Here is a 27534-nt window from a genome sequence, read left to right on the forward strand (position 1 = left end):
CGTCTGCAGACCAGTGTGTCAGTCTGTACCACACAGAGCTTTGTGTGGATCATTACAAACAGCTGTTCTGAGATCAGTGTTGTGTGTCTGTGTGTGAGAGCACAATCACAGAGACCAACAGCATCACAGCCTTCCTCTAAGTCTTCCTCAGCTCCCACTTCCACTCTGGTCACAGTGTTTATACAGAGCTTGGTTCTTCCAGCACATCAGAGCGCGTGCAGTTACAAAAGCATCATGATGACTGCGTACACACCGAATGGAAGGGTTTGAAAACTGAAACCAGTGTGGCAGTTTTTAAACGTGCACTCTTGTTAATGGCCACACTGGGAAATGCCACTGGCTGTAATACACGTAGAAACACGCCTGCGTGGCCTTACTGCTCACTCAGTGTGTGACCTGAGGAAACCCTTTGTGCTCTCGTCATTGCTTTTATTCATGATGATGTCATTTACAGAGCATGACTGAGGATGTGCGTGACCTCAGATCCTCCGCTTTCAAACGTCGAGATGCTGTCGAGGTTTCACAGCAGGACTCGAACCATTACTCAAAGTCAAAGTGCAGCGTACAGAGAGACGAGCAGCGAGAAAAACAACCTGAGAAATTAAGAGGATCAAGAGAAGTTAATTTAAACTGATGTCTCACTGGGTATCACAGAGATGACATCTGTGTTCAACACAGACGTTACCTCCTCAGTCACTGTGGGTGAGTAACCGTCTCCAGTGTCTCCGGTTCGGGGACATGTCAGACCGCTGTTCTCCAGTATGGAGACGTCTCCTTCTTTCCCTGGGACTCGCCGCCTTCAGGCGACTCTGGTTGTGATTTGGCGCCACATGCAGAATAAGTAACGCACTGAAGCATAATAATAAGATGAGAAGAGACTGAAAAAGAAAAGAGCCGTGTGATTAAAACTGCAGTATTCTGAACGGACCAAGTGAAAGCTGGCAGTAACTTGTGGTACAAATCATCAGTCACCGAGGCTAACCAACAAATGTTTTTGGCTTTGCCTCTGTGACATTTTACCTGCACAGTCAGCCTCCAGCTTGTATCCACAGGGTTTGCATACAAATGCAGACAATCACTGCAATCCAAACACTCGTGGAGTGTGTGAGGCAGACAGCTGCTGGCAGTAATGGGATTTCTCTTTGCCGCGCAGCAGCCTGCTGGGCGCTGACCTCCATTTAGATGCCCAGAGAGAGAGATAAAGCCTTGTGATGAGGACTCCCCCGGTGGCCGGCCGGGTCACAGGGCTGCTGTCAGTCACAGCACACATCTCACTCTGTGTGCATGTGCTGTGAGCTGCAGATGCTGCTGGAGTGTGCAGCAGACCTACAGCCGTGTGCATGTATTACACTCTGCTGTAGTAGGCTGCCAGTGGCTGATTACTGCATGTACTGTACAGGAAATGTTTGATTCCCGACTGCTGCTGCTGTTTTGTGTGAACACTTACAGCTGAGAGTCTGAGACTCGCCTCCACTCCTTCTGAAACTCCTTCTTTGACCGTCTCTTTCAGATCCAGCGCTCCAGGAACAAGCAGATGAAAGAAATGTTTCCTGAAGGTTTTGGCATCCACCACGCTGGCATGCTGCGCTCTGACCGCAGCCTGATGGAGAGCATGTTCTCCAGAGGCCACCTCAAGGTCCTGGTCTGTACCGCCACCTTGGCCTGGGGAGTGAACCTGCCGGCTCACGCTGTCATCATCAAGGTCCTTCATGGATTTAATGTGTTTGTGCCTGCTACCCTGAGGGAGCTCAGAGCGTCCTTTACTTTGCACATTCCATCTAAAGTCAGTAGTTGAGGGCTTTTAATTGGCTCTGTAACTTTAAGTGTCTCACAAATGTGAACGTTATTCCTGTAAAAGCCTCACGTATCTGCAGTCAGCTTGTGAGACCATGCACTGAAGTGTAACGTGGTTTTATTTGTTGTTTTAGTTTCAGAATGCTGAGATGCTGTAAAGATTCACTCGGTTACTCTGAGCGCTCCCCGCCTGCACTCACACACCTGTCTCTGCTCTGATGCAGGGTACCCAAATTTACGATGCCAAGCGCGGCGCCGTGGTGGATCTGGGCATCCTGGACGTCATGCAGATTTTTGGAAGAGCAGGTCGTCCGCAGTTTGATAAGTATGGTGAGGGAACCATCATCACCACCCACGACAAGCTGAGCCATTACCTGACCCTGCTCACCCAGCAGAACGCCATAGAGAGTCGGTTCCTGGACAGCCTGGCCGATAACCTCAACGCTGAGGTAACGCAGTTTCCTTCTGCTTCACTTTGAGCAAAGTTTAGCTTCCACAGTCCGAACAGGGCAGCGATGACATGCAGACAGGTGCCAGGATAGCACATAGCTAACATTTAACATGGACTCAGGTCATAGTGTTTGAAACAAGCTGTCTTCAAATCTGTGAAGCTGTTTTACATCTTTAAGAAAAGGATTAATAGCACGTGTTGCTGGGCAGAGTAGAGAGGAGCAGCTGTGCTTTCAGGTAGTGTCCATTAGATGGCGACAGAGGTCTGTGAGCCGCTGTTCTCTCTCCTGCTACAGATTGCTCTGGGAACGGTCACCAACGTGGAGGAGGCTGTGAAGTGGCTCAGCTACACCTACCTTTATGTTCGCATGAGGGCCAACCCGCTGGTGTACGGCATCAACCACAAAGCCTCTCAGGTTGGTCCAGATCCCCGGAGGGCGGGGCCGTCCCCGGGGGAGGGCGGGGACGTACACTGGTGTGGAAAAGTGCTTTTTTTATATGTTTGTCTCACTTAAGTGTTTCAGATCATCAAACACATGTAGATATACAGATACACGTAACACAAAGTTTCTAAATGAAGGCGTTCATTTGGTGGGAGCCAAATCCAGACCTACACGGCCCTGTGTGGAAAAGTGCTTCCCCCTAAAGCTGGTCGCTGATTGGACCACAGCAGCCAGAAGGGGCAAAGACAAAACACCCAAATGAGGAATAGAACAATAATAATACTTTTATTTGTGTTACATCAAAGATCAGTGTCCGACACACACCTGCGCACACGTTCAGCTGACGAGCCGAGGGAGGCTGTAACTGTGACGTGTGTGCAGGGGCCTGTCGGTGTGGAGCTTTCTGTGGGGATTGCACTGGCAGCTCATGAAGGGAACTTAAAAACATGTCAGCTTTGGCTGTGCAGCTGCACCGACACGAGGAAGGAGAGAAGAAAGGTCGAGTGTAAAAGTAGAAGGTTGGTTTCTGCAGGGTTTCTTGGAGGACTTCAGAGATCCAGACTTTGCTCAGAAGTGACAGCAAGGTTCTTAGCACATGCTGTATGAAATGTTAGACCAGGTCATAACTGAACTATAAATGAACGTTGTGATTTAAATGTATTGAAAACACAAGAGAAAAACAAAGTTGTTGTGTTACTGACGTCTTTCTCGTGCTGCGGGAGCTCAGATGGATCCAGCTTTGGAGCTGTACAGGAAGGATCTGGTGGTGGAGTCGGGCAGGAAGCTGGATAAGGCCAGGATGATCCGCTTCGACGAGCGCACCGGCTACTTCGCCTCCACAGACCTGGGCAGGACTGCGAGCCACTTCTACATCAAATATAACACCATAGAGGTAAACGCCGCACACATGTTCACTCTGTTCACTGCAGAGGTCCATGGAGCATCGCACACACTCAGACACACACAGACTCAGACACACACACACACACACACACACACACTCAGACACAGACTCAGACACACACAGACTCAGACACACTCAGACACACACACAGACACACACACACACTCAGACACACACAGACACAGACACACACACACACACACAGCAGTGCTGTTGGGTTGGACACACTCGTACTGGGCGGCTGTGTTAGGCCATGCATTTATGCACAGCTAGCACTCATCAGCATTAAACTTCATCCTGCTGGATTATAGATGAGCTGTTTTTCTAGTACATGTGTTTGAGTGCATGCAGGTGAGAACCTGCAGGCTGCAGAGCAGCATGGAGCCATGATAACAGAAAGTGTCACGTTTCGAGCCGCTCTCAGTGCTTCTGTCCAAACACGTTCCAACTATTCAACACACGAGTGCATCACAACCGTTCATAGTGTCCTTCACACAGGCTGCAGCAGCTGGATGAAGCACAGCTGCCAGGAGCTTCTCATCAGCAGTTTACAGTTCCTGTAAGCACAGTACACGCTCTGGTTGATCCAATAATCACCAACGTTTCTCTTTCCTCCACATGTGAAGACGTTCAATGAGCATTTCAACCCTCAGGGAACAGAAGCCGACATCCTCAGCATCGTCTCCAAAGCTGAGGAGTTTGAACAACTCAAGGTGAGCTGTGGCCGTCAGAACGTATGTAGTTATCAAATAGTACAGTTTGTGTTCATCCAATAAAAAGCTCTGTCACAACTGAGCACAGCTCATATAATCCAGCTCGGTGTGTTGCTGTGTGTCGCCAGGTTCGAGAGGAGGAGATGGAGGAGCTGGAGCAGATGCTGTGTAGCTACTGTCAGCTTCCAGCTGCAGGAGGTGTGGAGAACGGCTACGGCAAGGTCAACATCCTGCTGCAGACGTACATCGGCCGAGGAGAAGTGGACAGCTTCTCGCTCATCTCGGACCTGTCCTATGTTGCACAGGTGAGGACAGCAGGGCGAGGTGCTGCAGGGCGAGGTGCTGCAGGGCGAGGTGCTGCAGGGCGCTGGCGTTGCATTCACCCATCTGTTATACGCACACAGTCAGACCCGTGCTGTGGTGTTTGCTGCCACACTAACTCAACGATTTTAAATCACTGTTGATTTTTGGGATTTTAATGGGAACAAAAAGAGGCGGGGCCAAAGGAAGCAGGTGGAAAAATAAAAAACCTGAAGACTGATTGAAAATGAAATGATTAGAATGACATCAGAGGATGTTGGTGCTGATGACTGCACACAAGCCTCGCTCTAAAACTACAGTAGCTCATTTCCTGTTGACATGCGATGGACAGCTGAGCACTGATCATGTGACTTTGACTTGTCCCCCCTGGTCAGTGAGCAAACTGTGTAAAACACTCATGAGTGGTGCTGGGGTGGAGGTTTGACTGCACGAGTCGACGGGGCTGTGAAACTACAAAGAGCGTGCACGTGCCACTCTGCTCGAGAACAACACCTGCATACGTGTCGGTACATATGATCCCAGTGTTTATTAAAACGACCTTTTCAATTCAGAACTGAAAAGACAAAAACATTTATTATAATATTTGTTATTAAATCAGTAGTTTGACTGTTGACAGGAAGGTGCAGGCCTTCCTGTGTCCACCTGCTCTTAAACACAGGCCCACCACACTGCATGTCCTGTACCACATGGTCACATGACATTATCAGCTGACTAAATCACAGCGAGCAACACTACCATGTGACCTCTGGGTGCTGCACGTCTGCTCTTCGTCACACGTGGTGAACGATGCTGAGCGATGTGCCCACCAGCTGCTCCGTGTAGTGTGGAACCTCTGGCTGATGTTTTTCCCGCTGTCGCCCACAGAACGCCGCTCGGATCGTGAGGGCCTTGTTTGAGATCGCTTTGAGGAAGCGCTGGCCGCTTATGACCCGTCGACTGCTCACCCTGTGCAAGGTGATCGACAAGCGGCTGTGGGACTCTGCCCACCCCCTCCGGCAGTTCCCCAACCTGAGCCCCGTCGTGCTGAACCGCTTGGAGGAGAAGAAGCTGACTGTGGACAAACTGAAGGAGATGAGGAAGGATGACATTGGTGAGTGCAGCCCAGTGTTTCTGTGCTGCAGAGGCCTTTCACAGCACTGCTGTGCAACACTGGCATCACCGCACTTTGTTCGACTTTGCCTTGTTTATTGAAACCACAGTAAATCAGCCGTGCTGAGGGTGCAGCCGTGTGTCTGTCCTGACGGGATCATACTGTTTTTGTTAACTGCAGCTTTAAAGAAGAGAAAAGTGTTTTGAGTGGAAGAAGCTCAGACTAGTGCTTAATCCAACATAAGCCGAGCTTTTATTTAAGTATTAGCTTTTGCTGATAAACAGAAAGTTCACGCACACTGGTTTTAATAAACACCTTAATGCCAGGTGTACTTTTTCCAGGTCACATGCTGCACCACGTCAACATCGGGTTAACGGTCAAACAGTGTGTCCACCAGATCCCCTCGATCTCAATGGAGGCCACCATCCAGCCAATCACACGCACCGTGCTGCGTGTTCGTCTCATCGTCACGCCTGATTTTCGCTGGAATGACCAGGTACAGACAGATTACGTATCCTTGAGTCAGGATGGTTCGCCGTGCAGCATTTTCCAGAGACGGTCAAATGTTTTACAGCTGACCTGAGTGTGAGGGGCAGATGTCAGGGTTAGACCAACCTTTGATCTGCTGTGACATATTTACAGTTCAAGCCTCCGTCCGTCCTTTCATCCATCGCCTCAGGTGACCCAAAGGAACAGAGCGCTAAGCAGGACATTCCAGATTGATTGATTGATCATACTTTATTCATCCCGAGGGAAGTTACCCTCCGACCACACATGCATGACACAAACATCACATGGGGAAGACAGGTCAGAGAGGTGTAACAATGGAAAATGCACCACATGAGGAAAGACGCCCTCTCCCCACTTTCCAGTTCCTCCTGGGGGATCCCACAGTGTCCCCAGGCCAGATGACATGTCCTGGGTCACCGCCCAGTTAGTCCTACCCAGAAAACCTCCAAAGGGACGTGCCAATGAAACATCCCCGAACCGCATGCAGGCGCTCTACTCCGAGCTCATCGCCCTGTCTGTAAGCCTGAGCCCAGCCGCCCATTACCATAGCAACCTTATTTGTAAGGGACTTTAAAACAACCACAATGGACCAACGTGCTGCACAGCAGAGTAAAGACATCAAGACAGATTCAAATGAAAAAGACAGAAAACAACAAAAATGAAATCAACAGGAGGTGACCAGCCAGAGGAGGCGCCGGTGTCACATGTTAGGAGCTGCAGCAGCAAAGGCTCCTCCCCTCTGAGCTTGTCTGCGGGCAGCGCCGCTTCTAAGACCCAGAGACTGAAAGCAGCCTGGCTGTTCTGAACAATCAGGGACTCGTCCCCACACAGCGCCTCTCACCACGGGACGCTCTGGAATAACAAAGGCTCCAGCCCTCTCCCAAAGTTCCCCCTCCTCAGTTTACATCGTGGCTTCTGCTGTGAACATATCATCCACCCCTTTAATTATGCTTTTAAACACATTATGGTGTCACATACTGATGCATGCATCGGGGCAGTTTGCTCAGAGACGTGCGGACATTAAGGCCGATGGACGCTCCCTCCTACTGAGCACAGAAGAATGAGGAGTCCAGAGAGAGCTGGGCTGTCCATATGTTCGTTCTCCTCCTGTGCTCGGGCACCAAAACTACTCACAGACATTCATATTTCCACACTGGCCCAAACAAGAGCACCCCACCTACCTTGTTCTCCCAGCCAGGGAATCTCCATCTGTCCCTGAGAGCCAGCCTGTCCCACCTTAGTGGGCAGCAGGGATCATGTGAAGCTTAGTCCAAAGTTTGTCACGCACAGAAAGCTCGTTGCAGGGCTGAATACGAAGATGAATGTTTATGTCCGATTAGCAATGCATGCTGCAATCATGGGAGAGTGGTAATGGAATACCAGCTGGCTTAACCGTGATCCTGCTGCAGAGCCGCGACACATGCACCGACACATGAGCCAGGTGGCGGCCAGGAAACGCACCACGCTGACTCATTATGATACAGGATGACATCATTCTCCAAGCAGCGTTGGCTGTTTGTGGCAAACTGCCTGCTGGTTTGGTGAGTTAGGTTGTAACATCAGCACGGGGCATTCAAATGTTTGTCATGTCCCCAAATTCAAGTGATTCCCCCGAGTGCTGTGTACACGCTCACAGGTGGGCATGAACAGAACCCAGCTCCAGGTCACCTCGGGACTCTAGCAAGGGGGGGGCACAGTGCTTCTGCTTATTGGACTGACTCCATGATGGTGAGATGGGGCTCTGTGGGTCCTCGCCATCTGTTACAGGATCCATGTTCATCTTTGCCAAAGAAAGTTTCATGTGACTTTACAGGGACACACAGAGCGTATGATGTGTAACGATGTGTAACGACGTGTAAGACATCCTGGGTTTCCCTCTGGCACAGGTCGGGGTGTCCAGCTCCAGGCCTCGAGGGCCCGTGTGCTGCAGGTTTACACGTGTCAGCTGATTTAATGGCCTCCTCAACATGTTCTGAAGTTCTCCAGAGATCAACTAATCGTGTGATTCAGGTGTGCTGACCCAGGGGGAGGTCTAAAACCTGCAGGACCCTGGCCCTCGAGGCCTGGAGTTGCCCACCCCTGGTCTAAGTGGTAGTAGTACCAGACATTCATGGGGGGGTTAAAAACCTGAATTCTCTTTCTGTGCTGTTTCCAAAACTTCAATTCAGTGATAAATGAATGTTTATACTAATTTTCTGCTTCTTCGTTTCAAACTATGGCAGTTGTTGTTAGACTTCTACATGACACCTACACATGTTTCAAGAATGCACAGATGTGGCCAGTGATGCATGTAGACAGACGGACGTGCAGACAGATGCCATTTTTCAAACATAAAAAACAAAAACATCTTTTGCAAAAGAGAGAGAGATTAAAGGCTTTCAAACGAGCTGCACTCAGTGGCTTTTGTAGCTCTTGGGATTTGTGCAGTTTCTCTGGGCCTTGCAGGGCGAACCTGGGTTAATCAGGGAACTAAAATAAGTGTTGGTTCCCTGAAAAGACTGTAATTCAACGCTGTTCTTTGTGTGGTTCAGGTCCATGGATCAGTGGGTGAGCCCTGGTGGTTGTGGGTGGAAGATGCCATGAATGATCACATCTACCACTCTGAGTACTTCCTGCTGCAGAAGAAACAGGTCTGCTGTATGAGTCTCAGCTCAGATGAACACAAAGCACAGAGAATGACGCGTCTGTTCTCCTCAGGTGGTGTCAGGAGAGCCTCAGCACATCGTGTTCACCATTCCCATCTTTGAGCCGTTGCCCTCACAGTACTACATCAGGGCCGTCTCTGACCGATGGCTCGGTGCTGAAGCTGTCTGCATTATCAACTTCCAGGACCTGATCTTACCAGAGCGACACCCCCCACACACTGGTACACACTCAGACACACAGTGCCCCCACAGGCCTTCATGATGTTACTCTGAGCTCTGTGAAGAAGGTGGACCTGTACTTACAGCCCTTTTAGTAGAAGCTGTATTCACTGATTTTGTTCACATATTTATTGATTGATTTTTGCATTTACACCCACGGATCTGTCTGCAGCACTTTGGTGTTGTTAGGGTCGAAGCGCTGACCTTCAGATTACTGGACTCTACTTCTTGAGCCACACTGGTTATGTCAGATACAGCCTAGAAGGCTATAAGTGTAGTTTGTCCAAATAAGGACACTGACTGGTCAGCTGACCTTCCCATTATTAGACAAACCAGTCAAGGCCATAATAAGCAGAGCTGCAGAGCCGTGTGTCCACTTCAGCCACAGCTGGAGCTTTGGACAGAAAAGCTCTGAGTGCTCTGTCTCTTACTGGAACCAGAGCGCACTGATCATCACGATAAGGTTTGAAAAAGTAAACTGCCCAACATCAGCTGCTGGGGACAAGCCTGCACACTGGGGCCAGGTCACGTTACACTCTGATCAGCATCACAGTTTGGATGCAAAAGTCTCACATTGGTTTCTGTTGTTTCTAATAATCATTGTATCATGTAGCCACCTTTAAACTCTGTTGTCTTGTGACCCTTGTCCCATGATCCTTTGCATGACTTCTTCACTCTCAGAGCTACTAGACCTCCAGCCGTTGCCAGTGACTGCTCTGGGTAACCGAGAGTACGAGAGCCTTTACAAGTTCACTCACTTCAACCCCATCCAGACCCAAATCTTCCACACACTGTACCACACCGACACCAACGTGTTGCTGGGAGCGCCGACGGGCTCTGGAAAAACCATCGCAGCAGAGATGGCCATGTTCCGGGTCTTCAACAAGTATCCGTCCTCCAAGGTAGCGTCCCCGAGTCCCTCTGTAGGCATGTAAGGAACAGAGAACCCTCCGCAGTGCCGTGTACAGCATCAGCTCTTTGCTTTTACAGTCATCGTAGCATCGTTCCATCAAAGCTGTGCAGGCCCTAACACTGCATTTCATCGAGACATGATGTAAATTCAGATGACTACATAAGTATATATGAACTGTGGGTTTGGACATTGGGGATTTTAGGAATAGATCAATTAAAGGAAAAGGATGTGCTGGAAGGTGAAAACAAGCACACCGTTGCAGAACTTTGAGCTCTCTGGTTTTGTTTTCATAATTCTTGCACTTGTTTGAGAGTCAAAACTGAATTGAAGTGAACGTCTGCTCCATTATAAGCAACTGTGTGATGGTCATAGTCTGCACAGCTGGAAGTGTTAGCCTCACTATAGTGGGCTAACTGGTAAACAGTGACGCAGCGGGCTAGTCCATTTTATTGCAACAACACGCGGTCACATGCTGGCTGTACCGTAATGATCACATCGTGTGTTTAAAACGAGATTCATTCAAGAGTTTCCTCTGATTTTAGTTTCAGGCGATGACCTCATCAAGAGGAGGAACAGGGCTCAAAGTGGGAAAAGCCATTACCAGTAATCTGGTAGCTACTCTGAGGAATGTGAACATAGTTCTGGTGTCTGTAGCTTTGTTCTACACGACTCTCGTTACGTCCATAACTTTGACTTGTATTAGCAAATTTAGAGGAAGTCGTCATGAAGAATTTTGCTCTTTAGTTCGATGGTGGTTAGTGTACCCACAGGACAACGCTAACAGAGTCAGCTGTGGCTCCTGGAGGTTCCTCAGCAACGCACCGAGCTGCACTGCTTATAAGGAATCCACTGTTACTTCAACATCAGCTCTGGGGCTTTGATGGTGTGAATGATGCCACGTCCACTTAGTCTGGTTAACTGTTTGCTTTGCAGTCCACCTGCTGTTGTCACTGACTGTGAATGAATGGATGCACAGCACACATACACAGATTTATTCTTTATAAAAGGCAATGAGTCTGTCAACGGTCTGCATGTTACTGTTATTTTTGGCCGTTTGATAAAAATGTATTTCAGCCCTGGAGAAAGAAACCCTAATGATGAGTGTAAACGCTCTCTGTGGATCGCCTTACTGTGGTCGTTTCACTCATGTAGTCAACAGGATCCACACCCTTCCTTACCCTGTGACCCCTGGATCCCAGCAGCAGTCAGCACAGGTGGTTTAAACACACGGCAAAGGCAGCTGAGATGCTCCAGCAGAGCAGTCAGTGTAGGGAAACTAGCCGAGCTTGATCGAGTTATTGTTTGCCTGTGTTCTGTGTTTAGGTCGTGTATATTGCCCCTTTGAAGGCCCTGGTGAGGGAGCGCATTGAGGACTGGAAGGTCAGGATTGAAGAGAAACTTGGAAAAAAGTAAGAACAGAGAAACTCTGCATGTAAAGAGGCCTTAAACACATGAAACTAGCTAATGATGACATGGTTTTTAAACTGGTATCAATTAGGCCTTAAACATAATCGAGTTACTCCTGCAGACACACTGTAAATGCTGTTCATATGACACCAACAAACAGTTTCTTCTTGTGCTTGTGAAGCGTGGTGGAGCTGACCGGGGACGTGACTCCAGACATGAGAGCCATAGCAAAAGCTGACCTGATCGTCACCACGCCCGAAAAGTGGGATGGAGTCAGCAGGAGTTGGCAGAATCGAAGCTACGTCCAGAAAGTAGCGATTCTCATTATCGATGAGATCCACCTGCTGGGTAAGAGTCTACAGCACACCTGGGCCCGCTGGTGTGGAGCAGGTCCTACCTGTATGTTCTTCACCACGGCTCAAAAACGCTTTTGCTCCATGTAGCCCATGATGTCCTAAATATAAACATGTGAAGGCCCTGAAACAGGACTCCCTGTTAGCTGTGTTAGCGTTAGCACTGTGTCTGTTTCCAGGTGAGGACAGAGGTCCAGTCCTCGAGGTCATTGTGTCCAGGACCAACTTCATCTCGTCTCACACTTCCAAGAGTGTTCGAGTAGTTGGGCTGTCCACGGCTCTGGCCAACGCTCGAGACCTGGCTGACTGGTTGGGCATCGGACAGGTCGGCACCTGCATTACATCACACTAGGGCTGGGCGATATGGCCTAAAATCCACATCGCGGAATAATCTGAAACATGTGCGCTAACGATATATCATGATATATTCTTTTCTTCTGTATAACGCATTGTACACACTATAAGGCGCACTTAAAATCCTATCATGTTCTCAAATATCGACAGTGCGCCTTATAATCCGGTGCTCCTTATGTATGAATTCTGGTTGTGCTCACTGACCTCGAACCGATTTTATGTGCTACACGGCGCTCAAACATCTGTCAAAAATGTTTTAGTGCGACTTTGCTAAGCTATGAAGCCGCACCGCCTGATGGATTGTTGGAGCATTACTGCTGCTGTAGTCAGGAGCCTCGCGGAGGAATCTGGGTCCTAAACTCCGTCCCCCTCAGGTCCCAAAGTCAAACGAACACTGAGAGTTAAAAACTGTCTAAATTCTTTCATCTTTAATAAAATGATCAGCGTTGCTGCTTTACCAGGTGTAACTATGAAGTTTAACATCCATGCATCCATGAAAACAGAATCTATTAAATTTAACAGAGTTAGAAGTTAGCAGGAAGTTAGCTCGCTAGTTTCCACCTAAGCATGATATAGCATGTTCTGACTGAGAGATTTCTGAAAAAATTCAAACGTACAGCTCTGCTATCACTTCCAACATAAATGAAGACAGAAAACTAAACAGCAGTGACGTTTGTAGGGTTACTGAAGTTGGGCTCGCTGGTATATAATGATGTGCTACGTGATCTCTAGCAAAACAGCTACGTTAGCCTAACATAAACACAGTGAAGCTGGAGGACGAACACTAACACTTTTACACTTATAAAAGTTAACATGAGGGTTCCTGATGGTTAGAGACAAATGCAATCGCATGGCAGGATGCTGTAAAAGGACCAAACATCAGTCAGGAGAACAACTGAGATAATCCATCCACAATACCAGGTTAGTCATTAACCCTTTAAGACCTACCATAGCACCAAGTCCACCAGAGCTTATCTTTATATTCTTACATGCTGTGGAGCCATTTGTGGGAGCATTTCAAGTTGTTATACATCAATACAACCATTATAGTCCAAATTTTAATAATATGTCTGCATTAAGTGCATAGTAATTACATAAATTGCAAAAAAGTGCAATAAACTACAAAAAAATTGAAGATCGTTTTTGTTTTTTTAACATATATTTCTAGTTAGAGAAATTTAAGAGGCTTATCCCTCAAAACTGTAAATACAAAAAAGTTGCACAAAATAGTTTCCAACCGGGGGAAATTTATTTTGAGTGTCTTCATAGTTTTATTTTTGAGATACACCAATTTTTATATACTGCAGGCAAAACGAAAATAAATATTATAATGCAAATTTGCAAAAAAAACAGAATCTTTACCGGTGGCCAAATTTATATTGTTTCTAACGTATACCGTTTATACCGCCCACCCCTACATCACACACTGCCATCCTTTATATACAGGCTTACCAGCTAAAGTCAGTCAAATATTTTGTATCGTAAAACAGTGTCTGTCTTTGTGAGCGCGCGTGTGTGTGTGCGTGCGTGCGCGTGTTAGCGCACGTGTGTGTGTGTGCGTGTGTCTGCATGCATGTGTGTGTGTGTGCGCGTGTTAGAGCGCGTGTGTGTGTGCGTTAGCGCACGTGTGTGTGTGTGCGTGTGTGTGTTAGCGAGCGCGCATGTGCGCGCACGTGTGTGTGTGTGTGTGTGTCTGCATGCATGTGTGTGTGTGTGCGCGTGTTTGTGCGCACGTGTGTGTGCGTGCGTGCGCGTGTTAGCGCACGTGTGTGTGTGTGCGTGTGTCTGCATGTGTGTGTGTGTGTGCGCGTGTTAGAGCGTGTGTGTGTGTGCGTTAGCGCACGTGTGTGTGTGTGCGTGTGTCTGCATGCATGTGTGTGTGTGTGCGTTAGCGCACGTGTGTGTGTGTGAGCGTGCCTACGTGTGTCAGTTCACGTATAGTTTTGGATGCCCGTCTGCTTGCTCTTTGTTGTTCAGGCAGAAACCATAAATATCCATTCTCTGTTTTCATGTCTGTATCATTGTATCAGTGTGACATATATGATACATAATAACAAGATTGAGCATCAGAGTGATGGAGAGGAAACATTTTACTGTAACACTGATGTCACATTCTCAGCTCTTAACATGCATACAAGGCTCGTTGTGCTCTCGTCCTGAGCCAACTGCGTCCAGGGTCGTAGGACTAAATCTGTGTTCACTAGTTAATATTTGATCATCTATCATAGATTAGAATTCAGATTCTTCTTGTTTTCACATCATAATGAAGTGTTTAGTTTTCTTATTTTTCCCACTCATGTTTTGTCTTTTAATGACTGTTTATGTCACACAGGCAGACAAAGACACACATGTGGCATTGGCTCCACCCAGGGTAATAGTTATTCATGGTAATAGTAACTCAGGGTAATAGTAACTCAGGGTAATAGTTACTCTGCTAGGGGTGGAAACTGTCCCAGTTCAAACAAAGGACAAAGTCCTCATCATGCTCAGTTTGGTGTTGAAGCTGTACCTGTGCACTGCTCGTGCCCTGCAGCTGCTGCTCAATGATGAGCTTCATCAGCAGCCTCCATGTTTGTGCGTAGTCCATCCAGTACTTTGATTTTGTGGTATGTCATGAACATTAGAGACTAAAAGGAGCTTGCAGCAGTTTAACAAACCTTTATATCAGCCAGTCTTTGTAGTGTGTGTAGATGTGAGTTACACTTTGCACCATCAGAGTCAAACACTGGAGCTTTCCTTTGCTCTGCCTTCAGAGCTGTAGAGGAGACGTGCTGTCTTTGTGTTGTCCATAAATCTGGCTGCTTGGCTGCTGTTGGGACTGAGCTGCTAATCCATTATCCAGGCTTTTAAGACATCTGCACACATGCTGCAGCCCTCAATATAATAACACTGCAAAAAATGCCACGCACACTTTCAACATGCTATCACACAGTAAGTTCACTTTGGCCATAGCGCCTTATCACACAGTAAACACAGAGAGCAGCTCTGTGCCTGCATGACAGTGACAGAGTGTTCACATTGCAGACAGACGGGCCTCCTGTTGCCAGCTGCGCACATTAAATCTCTCTTCTTCTCGTCTTTGGTCTAACAGGTGGGTTTGTTTAACTTCCGTCCGTCTGTGCGCCCGGTCCCACTTGAAGTTCACATCCACGGTTTTCCAGGACAGCACTACTGCCCCCGCATGGCCAGCATGAACAAGCCCACCTTCCAAGGTGCAGCTTTGTACACACTGTTTTTGCACGTTAGCACATGTGCACGTGAGATGTTGCTGGCTTTTCATGCAGCATTGTTTGGTAATACTCCTTGACCATGTGCAATATTGAAACTAACTACTGTTTTGGACTCTCCACAGCGATACGCGCTCACTCTCCAGCCAAGCCTGTGCTCATTTTTGTGTCATCACGAAGGCAAACTCGCCTGACCGCCCTGGACCTCATCGCCTACCTGGCTACAGAGGACAACCCCAAACAGTGGCTGCACCAGGATGAGAGAGAGGTTTGCTGACACACAGCAGCTCTTTCATGCACGCTGTGCTCATATGTCATAATAATATTCAAACGTTTTAAAGTCCCTCAAGGTCACCTTACATTAGTACAACAAAATAAAAACAAGAATAAGTAGTGTATATATATTACACACACACACACACACACACACAGACACACACACACACACACACACTTCTGTTTATCCGGGGCTGGGTCGTGGGGGCAGCAGCCCAATCAGAGAAGCCCAGGCCTCCCTCTCCCGCCTCCTGCAGCTGGCCTGGGAACACCCAGGCGTTCCCAGGCCAGGCGCTGGGTGATTGTGGAAAACCACCCAGTTCTACTGCTGACTGCTGCTGAGCTTTATTTCTAAATGTTATGTGTCCTTCTGTCCTTCCATCACAACATCACTGTCACTTCTAGAGACACTGGTCCCACAGCAGGATACTCCCACAGTCGTGTTTCACTGCGGGGGCGGCGTTCACCCTCCCTTCTGATGCCAAATATATGATTAATTCATAGATTTGGATTCTTTATTAATGATGTTCACAGTGAATGTATTTAAGTTAGGCCTCCCTTCATGGACACTGAGAACATGTAATGAGCTGAGCACTGTGCCAGTCCTCACCTTTCTGTTACCTGTTTATTTATCTGGATTAACATTACTAATCTAACCTAAATTATAGATGTCGAAGTCATAGATCTGCTTTCCTGGGCCCTGCAGACTCAGTAAATATGCAGTGTCTTATACCATAGGCAGATTTCTGTGTGTATAGCCCTCCTGCCTCAGTGTGTGTGTGTTCCACTGATATATGCCGCTGCCTGCTGCTTCCCTGCACCGGCCTGTGTAACAGCTCAGCTTCCTGCTGTTTGACTGACAGGCTTCTAGTGATGGCTGCTTAACGCTCGCCGGGGGTCACCGCCACGACAAATCCCATCTCTGGCCTGACAGCTCTTTATTCCCTCTGCTGCTGCTCTCAGGGCCTGATGTTTCTCTTCCATTTGATTTCTACAGCCTGAGCGTTATTATCTCATACCCACTGTTTCACTTCAGTTAGTGTATTTGAAATTTAAAATGTAATTTGAATCACTGTTTTTATTCAACGTCATCTTTCTTTCTCCCAAAGCTGGGTTGGAATTGGTTCTTATGTGCATCGTTTCATTTTACTGCTACACAGACACTTCTCAGAATAATGACATATTATCTCATATATCTCTCTCTCTCTCTCTCTCTCTCTCTCTCTCTCTCTCTATATATATATATATATATATATATATATATATATATATATACATGTATACATATATATATATATATATATATATATATATATGTATACATGTATATATATATATATATATATACATGTATACATATATATATATATATACTTTAGTCCATGACTCGCTTACCTTCAGGGTCATACGTCACATGAAAACCAAAATAATTCCAAACGCCAGATCTGAATGAGGGTGGGGGAGGTCCATCTTGCAAGGAGAGCTTAACTTCTGTCTCGCTAGCTTGCCCTGCGCTCTTCCTCCTGACTATGCTGTCTGTGTTGAGCGCTCAGTGAATCTGCGTTCGACTACTCCGCCTAGGCTGCACTGTCGACCCTAGGCGGAGTAGTCGAACGCAGATTCACTGAGCGCTCAACACAGACAGCATCGTCAGAAGGAAAGTTGATAAAATAAATTACAAATTTTGTATTGTTCGATACATATGCGTACCGAACCGAAAGCACTGTATCGCACGGTTCAATATCGATACAAATATCGTTTCACCCCTAGTATATACATATATATACATATGTATGTATATATATATATATATACGTATGTATGTATATATGTGTATATATATATGTATATGTATATATATGTGTATATGTGTATATGTGTATATATATATATATATATATATATATATATATATATATATATATATATAAAAACACCCAGCACGCCCCTGCGGGCGGTTTATCCTTCAAGCTCGGGTCCTCTACCAGAGGCCTGGGAGCTTGAGGGTCCTGCGCAGTATCTTAGCTGTTCCCAGGACTGCGCTCTTCTGGACAGAGATCTCCGATGTTATTCCCGGGATCTGCTGGAGCCACTCGCCTAGCTTGGGAGTCACCGCACCTAGTGCTCCGATTACCACGGGGACCACCGTTACCTTCACCCTCCACATCCTCTCGAGCTCTTCTCTGAGCCCTTGGTATTTCTCCAGCTTCTCGTGTTCCTTCTTCCTGATATTGCTGTCATTCGGAACCGCTACATCGATCACTACGGCCGTCTTCTTCTGTTTGTCTACCACCACTATGTCCGGTTGGTTAGCCACCACCATTTTGTCCGTCTGTATCTGGAAGTCCCACAGGATCTTAGCTCGGTCATTCTCCACCACCCTTGGGGGCATCTCCCATTTTGACCTCGGGACTTCCAGGTTATACTCGGCACAGATGTTCCTGTACACTATGCCGGCCACTTGGTTATGGCGTTCCATGTATGCCTTGCCTGCTAGCATCTTGCACCCTGCTGTTATGTGCTGGATTGTCTCTGGGGCATCTTTACACAGCCTGCACCTGGGGTCTTGCCTGGTGTGATAGACCCCAGCCTCTATGGATCTTGTGCTCAGAGCTTGTTCTTGTGCTGCCATGATTAGTGCTTCTGTGCTGTCTTTCAGTCCAGCTTTGTCCAGCCACTGGTAGGATTTCTGGATATCAGCCACCTCCTCTATCTGCCGGTGGTACATACCGTGCAGGGGCCTGTCCTTCCATGATGGTTCCTCGTCTCCCTCCTCTTTCTTGGGTTTCTGCTGCCTGAGGTATTCACTGAGCACTCGGTCAGTTGGGGCCATCTTCCCAATGTATTCTTGGATGTTCGTTGTCTCATCCTGGACTGTGGTGCTGACACTCACCAGTCCCCGGCCCCCTTCCTTCCGCTTAGCGTACAGCCTCAGGGTGCTGGACTTGGGGTGAAACCCTCCATGCATGGTAAGGAGCTTTCTTGTCTTTATGTCAGTGGCTTCTATCTCCTCCTTTGGCCAGCCTATTACCCCAGCAGGGTACCTGATCACGGGCAGGGCGTACGTGTTGATGGCCCGGATCTTGTTCTTACCATTCAGCTGACTCCTCAGGACTTGCCTGACCCTCTGCAGGTACTTGGTGGTTGCAGCTTTTCTAGCGGCCTCTTCATGGTTATAAATAATTTCCCCCAGGGATCAATAAAGTATTCTGATTCTGATTCTGATTCTGATGGTTCCCATTCGCCTGCGGGATCCCCAAGTACTTGTAACTGTCCTCTATGTCTGCAATGTTGCCTTCTGGTAGTTCAATCCCCTCAGTTCTGACTACCTTCCCTCTCTTTGTTACCATCCGACTACACTTCTCCAGTCCGAACGACATCCCGATGTCATTGCTGTATAGCCTGGTAGTGTGGATCAGTGAATCGATGTCTCGTTCACTCTTGGCATACAGCTTGATGTCATCCATGTACAGGAGGTGGCTGACAACTGCTCCGTTCCGTAGTCGGTATCCGTAGCCAGTCTTGTTAATGATCTCACTGAGGGGGTTCAGGCCTATGCAGAACAGCAGTGGGGACAGAGCATCTCCTTGGTAGATCCCGCACTTGATGGTGACTTGTGCTATGGGCCTCTAGTGTTGTACGCCACATCCCCATTGAGTTCCTGATGAAGGCTCTTAGGGTCCCATTGATCTTGTACAATTCTAGGCATTCCAGTATCCAGCTGTGGGGCATTGAGTCATAGGCCTTCTTGTAATCAATCCAGGCAGTGCACAGGTTGGTCAGTCTGGTCTTGCAGTCTCGGCTGATTGTTCTGTCTACCAGTAGCTGGTGTTTTGCGCCTCTGGTATTCTTGCCAATTCCTTTCTGTGTCCCGCTCATGTATTGACCCATGTGCCTGTTCATCTTAGCCGATATGATGCCTGACAGGAGCTTCCATGTAGTACTGAGGCAGGTTATTGGTCGGTAGTTGGAGGGGACCGGTCCTTTCTTGGGGTCCTTGGGGATCAGGACCGTCCGGCCTTCAGTTAGCCATTCCGGGTGTCTCTCGTTAACTAGCAGCTGGTTCATTTGTGCTGCCAGACGCTCGTGGAGTGCAGTTAGCTTCTTCAGCCAGTAGGCGTGAACCATGTCGGGCCCTGGTGCTGTCCAACTCTTCATACTGGAGACCCTTTCTTGGATATCTGCCACTGTGATGGTTACTGGACCCTGTTCAGGGAGGTCGCTGTGGTCTGCCCTCAGATCCACTAGCCACTGAGCATTGCCGTTATGGGTTGCATCCTTCTCCCATATGCTCTTCCAGTATTGCTCCGTCTCCAGCCTTGGTGGTGCTGTTCTCTTATTGTTCCCTTGCCACTGAGAGTACACCTTTGCTGGTTCTGTGGAGAACAGCTGGTTTATTCTCCTGCCTTCTATCTCTCTGGTGTACCTCCTCAAGCGGCTGGCCAAGGCTGTGAGTCTTTGCTTGGCAGTTTCCAAGGCCTCAGGTATGGACAGCTTGCTGTATTTCTTATGCACCTTCTTTGTCGCACCTTTCTGCAACTCCGTTAGTTGGCTAACCTCCCTCCGTGCTACTTTGATCTTGCCCTCTAGCCTCCTTCTCCATGGAGGGTACTGCCCCTTGTGGCTGTTCAACTTGTAGCCAAGCATCTCACTGATCACTGCTGCCGTATTGTAGATCAGCTTGTTAGTGTCGGTAATCGGTAGTCAAAATGATCATGAGAACGGTGAGCAAAGATCCCAGAACCACACGGGGGGACCTGGTGAATGACCTGCAGAGAGCTGGGACCAAAGTAACAAAGGTCACCATCAGTAACACACTACAACGGCAGGGAATCAAATCCCGCAGTGCCAGACGTGTTCCGCTGCTGAAGCCAGTGCATGTCCAGGCCCGTCTGAAGTTTGCCAGAGAGCACATGGATGATACAGCAGAGGATTGGGAGAATGTCATGTGGTCAGATGAAACCAAAGTAGAACTTTTTGGTATAAACTCAACTCGTCGTGTTTGGAGGAAGAAGAATACTGAGTTGCATCCCAAGAACACCATACCTACTGTGAAGCATGGGGGTGGAAACATCATGCTATGGGGCTGTTTTTCTGCCAAGGGGACAGGACGACTGATCCGTGTTAAGGACAGAATGAATGGGGCCATGTATCGTGAGATTTTGAGCCAAAACCTCCTTCCATCAGTGAGAACTTTGAAGATGAAACGAGGCTGGGTCTTCCAACATGACAATGATCCAAAACACACCGCCCGGGCAACAAAGGAGTGGCTCCGTAAGAAGCATTTGAAAGTCCTGGAGTGGCCTAGCCAGTCTCCAGACCTCAACCCCATAGAAAATCTGTGGCGGGAGTTGAAAGTCCGTGTTGCTCGGCGACAGCCCCAAAACATCACTGCTCTCGAGAAGATCTGCATGGAGGAATGGGCCAAAATACCAGCTACTGTGTGTGCAAACCTGGTAAAGACCTATAGTAAACGTTTGACCTCTGTTATTGCCAACAAAGGTTATGTTACAAAGTATTGAGTTGTATTTTTGTTATTGACCAAATACTTATTTTCCACCCTGATTTATGAATAAATTCTTTACAAATCCTACCATGTGGATTCATGGATTTTTTTTCACATTCTGTCTCTCACAGTTGAAGTGTACCTCTGGTGCAAATTACTGACCTCTGTCATCATTTTAGGTGGGGGAACTTGCACAATCGGTGGCTGACTAAATACTTTTTTGCCCCACTGTACATATGTGTGTGTGTGTGTGTATGTGTGTGTGTATATATATATATATGTGTATATGTATATATATATATATGTAGATATGTAGATATATATATATATGTGTATATATACACACATTCACACTCTGATGGATGCATCGGAGAGCACCATGCGGTTAGTATTTTGTCAAAAGATATTTGGCATGCAGACTAGAGGAGTCTAGGATCAAATCACCAACCTAGTTTTTTCCATATCAGTCAATATGAGATTTGTGAGTCAGGATTGGGTTGATGTCCAGTTTAAATATGTTATATATGTACATGAGGATGGCAAAAGTCCACACGACGCGCCCAGTGTAACAGCATAATTTTGAATAAATGAACACGACAGACCACATTAGAAGCAAAGTTTATCGTAACGAAGCCCTGGGACTAGAGAGCTCGTTACTCCTCGGTGAGATTTGTTTTTCGTACTAATCACTGTCTGTGCTCTGGTTTGTTTGCAGATAGAGGACATCATTGGCACAGTTCGAGATTCCAACCTGAAGCTGACACTGGCCTTTGGGATCGGCATGCATCATGCAGGCCTCCATGAGAGAGACAGAAAGACTGTAGAGGAGCTGTTTGTCAACTGTAAGATTCAGGTATTCCCTCACCCCGCTGCTGGGCTGCTAATCTGGCACAGCTGATGCACATGTAGGCTGATGGGTTAGTGTCTCCATAAATATACAGGCTACGGTCCTAGCAGCACTGACAGCAGCCTGTTCATTCATTTGCATAACTGACACTGGAATGACCAATCGAATCTCTTAATGCAACCGGCCCCTCCCCTGCCCTTCCTGTGCGTTCATGCAGCTAATAGAACTGCAGTTTAGTGAGGAAGAAGTGGCTGATAAGGACGGACAAACAAAAGCAAAAAGTGCTTTACAGTGTTGTTCACATGGCTCTTTGGCGTTCTCATGTACGCACATGTTTCCAGCTGCACTCTCCTGCTCACACACCACACAGCTCTCTCCTAAGGCAGCTACTGAAATGAGGACGACACGGTTGGTGTGATGGATGACAGCTGTGGCTCCCCTGGCACCGCCCCCTGAACCCACTGCTCCACCCTTCCCCTGCAGCTGAGCCACAAACCACACCCTGCCACAGAGGGGTCAGCATCTGCATCTGCTGACCCCACTGTGCATGTGAAGGCAGACAAACTCGAACCTACTGCACCAATGTAGTGTACATAGAAATGCAGCATGTGTGGCAAAATTCAATTCAATTTTATTCATATAGCGCCAAATCACAACAACAGTCGCCTCAAGACGCTTCATAGATACAGAGAAAAACCCAACAATCATATGACCCCCTATGAGCAGCTCTTTGGCGACAGTGGGAAGGAAAAACTCCCTTTTAACAGGAAGAAAGCTCCAGCAGCACCAGGCTCAGGGAGGGGCGGGGCCATTTGCTGTGATTGGTTGGGGTGAGAGAAGGAAGACAGGATAAAGACATGCTGTGGAAGAGAGACAGAGGTTAATAACAGATATGATTCAATGCAGAGAGGTCTGTTAACACATAGTGAGTGAAGAAGAAACACCCAGTGCATCATGGGAATCCCCGGCAGCCTATGTCTATTGCAGCATAACTAAGGGAGGATTCAGGGTCACCTGGTCCAGCCCTAACTATATGCTTTAGCAAAAAGGAAAGTTCGAAGCCTAATCTTGAAAGTAGAGATAGTGACATGTTTCACAGCGTTACAGTCTGTGTTCGGTATGACCTCCTTATTCTTCATCACAGCCTGAACTATCTTAGGAAAGCCTTCCTGTCATTTCCTTTAGTGGTCTTCAGGAATAGTTTTCCAGGCTCTTTCAAGCACATTCCAAAGCTTTTCCTTTGCCTGGAATTTCTGTAATTGGGCAAAACCCCAGCTGTCTCTCTCCGTCTGCCTGTCCTCACTTCCTGTTGTTCTGTCTGCTCCACACACAGGTCTGTTAGTGCTACAGAGGATGAATGCTGCTACATTAATCCTGTGCACAGTTAGACTCTGTCACTCCTCAGCTGCTGTGTCTATATCTCACGTCCTGTTTGGTTGTAACTCATTTCTAAAATGTCACCAGGTTCTGATTGCTACCAGCACTCTGGCCTGGGGAGTGAACTTCCCCGCTCACCTGGTTGTCGTCAAGGGAACCGAGTACTACGATGGCAAATCCAGGCGCTATGTGGACTACCCCATCACAGGTACAGCTCAGTGACAGCCTGGGTGTGGTCTCTGTGGAACAGGAAGTGTGCTTCCTCCAGTCTGTGTGACGTTAAACTCCGCATTAAGAAGCTCTCTCATATAGCTGTCACTGACGCTCAGAACAAACTGCATTAACAGATCGTAAACGTTCTGCTCTAAAGGTTGTGTGTAACTGTGTGTGTGTGTAGACGTGCTGCAGATGATGGGGCGAGCAGGCCGTCCTCAGTTTGATGACCAGGGCAAAGCAGTGATCCTTGTCCACGACATAAAGAAGGATTTCTACAAGAAGTTTCTGTACGAGCCGTTTCCTGTAGAGTCCAGGTAACAGCACAATCTTCATCATCAGGATTCCTGCCATAGTCATCTGTTAGTGTCAAAGACTGGGCCCATCTGTGGATGTCTAATGTATTTAAATCTTTATGACCCGTAACTGTTCACACCAAGGTTAAAGTACTGTGATACATATCAGGCCTTATGTGAAAGCATGCTGTCAGTACAAACAGGATGCTGCTGTTTCCCCTTCGGATCAGTCTGTCCTGCAGCACTGACAGCGTCTAAGTGGGACGAGATACTTTCAGTCTTTACATGATGCTTTCTGTTCACACAACACACCTGCAGTCGTAGTTCCTCAGTGTTTTATACTGTGTGTGTGTTTTACACTGTGTGTGTGTGTTTTATACTGTGTGTGTGTTTTACACTGTGTGTGTGTGTTTGTGTGTTTTACAGTGATTTCTTCTCCTTTGTCAGACCCACAGGTGCTCTGAGGGCCTCGCAGCTCTCTTCAAGTCTTAGATTGATGTTTATCATAAACGTAAACATTAGAGATAACAGCAGCGGCGAGGTGCCAGGGCGTTAAATCACTCTCCGAGGACGCTAATAGCACCTACACGATAAAAGAGATCGCACATTTTGTCTCGCTGGTTTTTGTTGAGTATTTATATGATGGTGTGTTGGGTTCAGTGTAATTAATGTGAGTAATATTTCAAGAAAACAGCTCATTTTTTCAGTGTCCCTGAAATGTTTTATATCAAAGTGGACGTGCTGCAGACTGGAGCCACTACAGTTGTTGCAGTGAACAGAGGGAGCACGTTTTTTAAATGCAGTTTTTGGACAGCGGTCATACTTTGTGACATGTGTGCGTTCTGGTCAGAGTGGGAAATCTGACAGGAAGCTAGAAAGACTCTGGGAATCTTTCAGAGGAAACAGAAAAAAAGATGCTTTCACTGTCCAAATGCAGAGGTTTGTTTTACACAGACATGTTGAATGAAGTCGTTACTATCAGCTCATGTTCACTGTAATCACGCATGAATGCAACATCAGCAGTGTCGTTAATAAAGATAAACTGGTGACCTTATACACTGTCATTATAGTCTCCTCCCTGTTAGCAATAGCATTCACGTGTTAGCACAGGTAGTATGTAAACAAAGCAGACAGTTTATCTCTAACATCAGCAACAGGCTTGGTATCAGATATGATTCATGTTCTTTGTAGTGTGACTGCAGTCTTTGGACTGCACTGTCACTGTAGAGCCACCGTGATGACACTGGTGGGGCATCCATGGATCAGAGCCCAGGGTTTGTTTCCTGTTCAGTGTCGGGCTGCAGTAGTTTGTGTGCAAATCTCTGCTGCAACATGTGGTCACCGCTGTCCTGGAAACCACTGCAAGTGATGCAAAATTGTATTTACATGCTTTTAGGTGCTGGTTTTACAGCACCATCGTTACCCTCTGCCAGCATGCTGCTGTTTAGAAAGGCCTACAGTGATAAGTCAACCAGCTGATGTGTCGTGTCGTATCCTCAGCCTCCTCGGCGTGCTCTCTGATCATCTGAATGCTGAGATTGCTGCAGGAACCATCTCATCCAAGCAGGACGCCATGGACTACATCACCTGGACCTACTTCTTCAGACGGCTGATGATGAATCCCAGGTTAGCCCAGCACACACACACACCTGTGCATAGTGTAGACACAGCCTGGTTATTGCTGTGATGTGTTGTTCAGCCAAACATCTGCTATGTAGACAGAGCCCACTCCAGAACATTCCAGCCTGTTGGTAATTGCACGCCTGTCATCCCACATTTACCACTGACGGAGGCCCAGCAGTGGCACTGTAACCCTGCAGGCCTGTGAGTCCAGATGATATCTGGATTCAAACTGGGATTTTGGGTCAGTGTTCACATTTCAGAGAGGCTTTGGAGCGTCGCTGCATTCATTTGTTGTCATCTGCTGCAAACTGTGGGCACACAGCTGCGTCTGTGTGCGTCCCTCACTGCAGCCCTGCTGACTTCACTGTTTCTCACTGAAAGATGAAGGAGTGGTTTGATCATCAATGTTATAAACAGCATTACAGTTACAAAGCAGCCTGCTGGGTTTCTAAATAGTGTTCATGGTAAACTATTATAGTTTTGTTTGCCTGACAGCTCCGTGTTGGCTGTATACAGACACTGGACATCGCGCTTTTCTACTCATCTGAGCACTCAAAGCACATTCACACAAGCACTTTTTCCTAAGTGCTCCCTAACTACATTCACGGCTGCCTCGCTGTGCCATCAGCAGCTTCGTGGCGCTGAGCCTGATGGCGTGGCTTTCAAACAGGCCCCGCCTCTGAAATGTGTTTGGTCATAAACACGCTCGGTGCTCATGTGTCTGTGCTGCTAACATGTGGAGCTGTGACAGTAACACACGCCCACACACACACACACACACACACACACACACACAGTGTGTGACAGTAACACGCCCATAAATGAGGCCATCCAATGTCTCCACGGCTGCTTCTACTCCTTCAGCTGTGATGTCACCTCCGTGTTAGTGCGCTATGAAAGGTTTGGTATGATAATCATAATGACATCATTTGTTACATGGTTTACATGCACGACTTCCTCCACCTCAGACAGCGTTTGCATCACACAGTTCTGATGATCCGTGTTTATCTCGTTCTTAGTGCAAACAGAGAGTTTGTGAGGGAAGTGCTCCTGCCTCAGTGTTGCTGCTTTACACCAGACAAATAATAATAGTAGTAGTAGGAGGGCATGTGAATATTATCACAGTACAGCCTGATTTAAAACTGGATCCCTGTGAAACCGTAAGTGTTTAATAAAGTCAGAGGTGAGCAATGCTGCCTTTCCACACGAGGAGTCACCCCATCACCCGTCAGAGAGGATGCAGGTGTAAGGCGCTCCACCTCAAAAGTCCGTCCACCTTTTATCTACAGTTCATCACCTGTCTGAAACAAACCGCTTTGGCTGCCCTCCTCTGCCCGTCCTCACATCCAGGACTCGGTGACTATCGTGGCATTCGCTCTCACTGACATGACGACACCACAGGAACAAAACTGTTTCCCAAAGTAAGAGACTGAACTTGAGCCCAGAGCAGGACTGTAGACTGTAGGATTCATTATTCAACTGTAGGACTGTTTTCTGCTTGTAGGCCTTTGATAATAACTGAGAAGAGTCAGTGACTCAGTTTGAGACGTGCACACATATCTGACATTGAAATCTTGTATTTTTTGTCAGTTTTCGAGGATTTTAAAACAAAAGCATCAATACGAGTTTATAAAAACTATCTTACAGTTACAATTCATCATTTCGTCTTATCAGCTTCAGAAACCATGAAACGTGGTTTGTAACTGACTATAGAGAACCAGATGGCACTAATTAGCACAACTGCCCGTCAGTAATGACCCTGTTTTCCAGTCTTACCACGATGTTGTTGATACATTCACACAGATTTTGTTGCCTCGGATCTTAAAATGTTTCCTTCAGCATGGAAAAAGCCACATGTGCTGTAGTTTCCCAGCAGTACAGGCACAAATATTGGCTTTGTGAACTAATGGAAGTTGTCTTTGATTGTGCTTCTGCTGACGCTCAGGTGCTAACTGTTAGCATCTCTGAGCATGCTAATAACGCTGCAGCCTGAGAGTGGTTTTCCTGCAGGAGCCAGGAGAACAGCCAGCTTTGCTACTCTGTGTTTACTGGA

The 27534-nt window shown here is 47.3% G+C and overlaps 1 protein-coding gene across 8 annotated transcripts in view; it reads left to right on the forward strand.

Moving 5' to 3' along the window:
* ascc3 (activating signal cointegrator 1 complex subunit 3) overlaps positions 1 to 27534 on the forward strand; it is a 141264-nt gene that overhangs the window by 98468 nt on the left and 15262 nt on the right. For all 8 annotated transcript variants that reach the window (XM_026185181.1, XM_026185174.1, XM_026185180.1 and 5 more), the window contains 20 exons: positions 1511 to 1702; positions 2019 to 2243; positions 2541 to 2660; positions 3415 to 3579; positions 4218 to 4304; positions 4433 to 4609; positions 5490 to 5715; positions 6057 to 6211; positions 8757 to 8855; positions 8923 to 9091; positions 9771 to 9991; positions 11326 to 11411; positions 11591 to 11757; positions 11942 to 12087; positions 15208 to 15328; positions 15469 to 15611; positions 21841 to 21978; positions 23437 to 23557; positions 23747 to 23879; positions 25359 to 25484. In XM_026185181.1, the coding sequence (XP_026040966.1) occupies positions 1511 to 1702; positions 2019 to 2243; positions 2541 to 2660; positions 3415 to 3579; positions 4218 to 4304; positions 4433 to 4609; positions 5490 to 5715; positions 6057 to 6211; positions 8757 to 8855; positions 8923 to 9091; positions 9771 to 9991; positions 11326 to 11411; positions 11591 to 11757; positions 11942 to 12087; positions 15208 to 15328; positions 15469 to 15611; positions 21841 to 21978; positions 23437 to 23557; positions 23747 to 23879; positions 25359 to 25484 (3017 nt within the window). The remainder of the gene's footprint in view (positions 1 to 1510; positions 1703 to 2018; positions 2244 to 2540; positions 2661 to 3414; positions 3580 to 4217; positions 4305 to 4432; positions 4610 to 5489; positions 5716 to 6056; positions 6212 to 8756; positions 8856 to 8922; positions 9092 to 9770; positions 9992 to 11325; positions 11412 to 11590; positions 11758 to 11941; positions 12088 to 15207; positions 15329 to 15468; positions 15612 to 21840; positions 21979 to 23436; positions 23558 to 23746; positions 23880 to 25358; positions 25485 to 27534) is intronic.

The sequence above is a fragment of the Astatotilapia calliptera genome, chromosome 11 (assembly GCF_900246225.1).
Source record: "Astatotilapia calliptera chromosome 11, fAstCal1.2, whole genome shotgun sequence".
NCBI lineage: Eukaryota > Metazoa > Chordata > Actinopteri > Cichliformes > Cichlidae > Astatotilapia > Astatotilapia calliptera.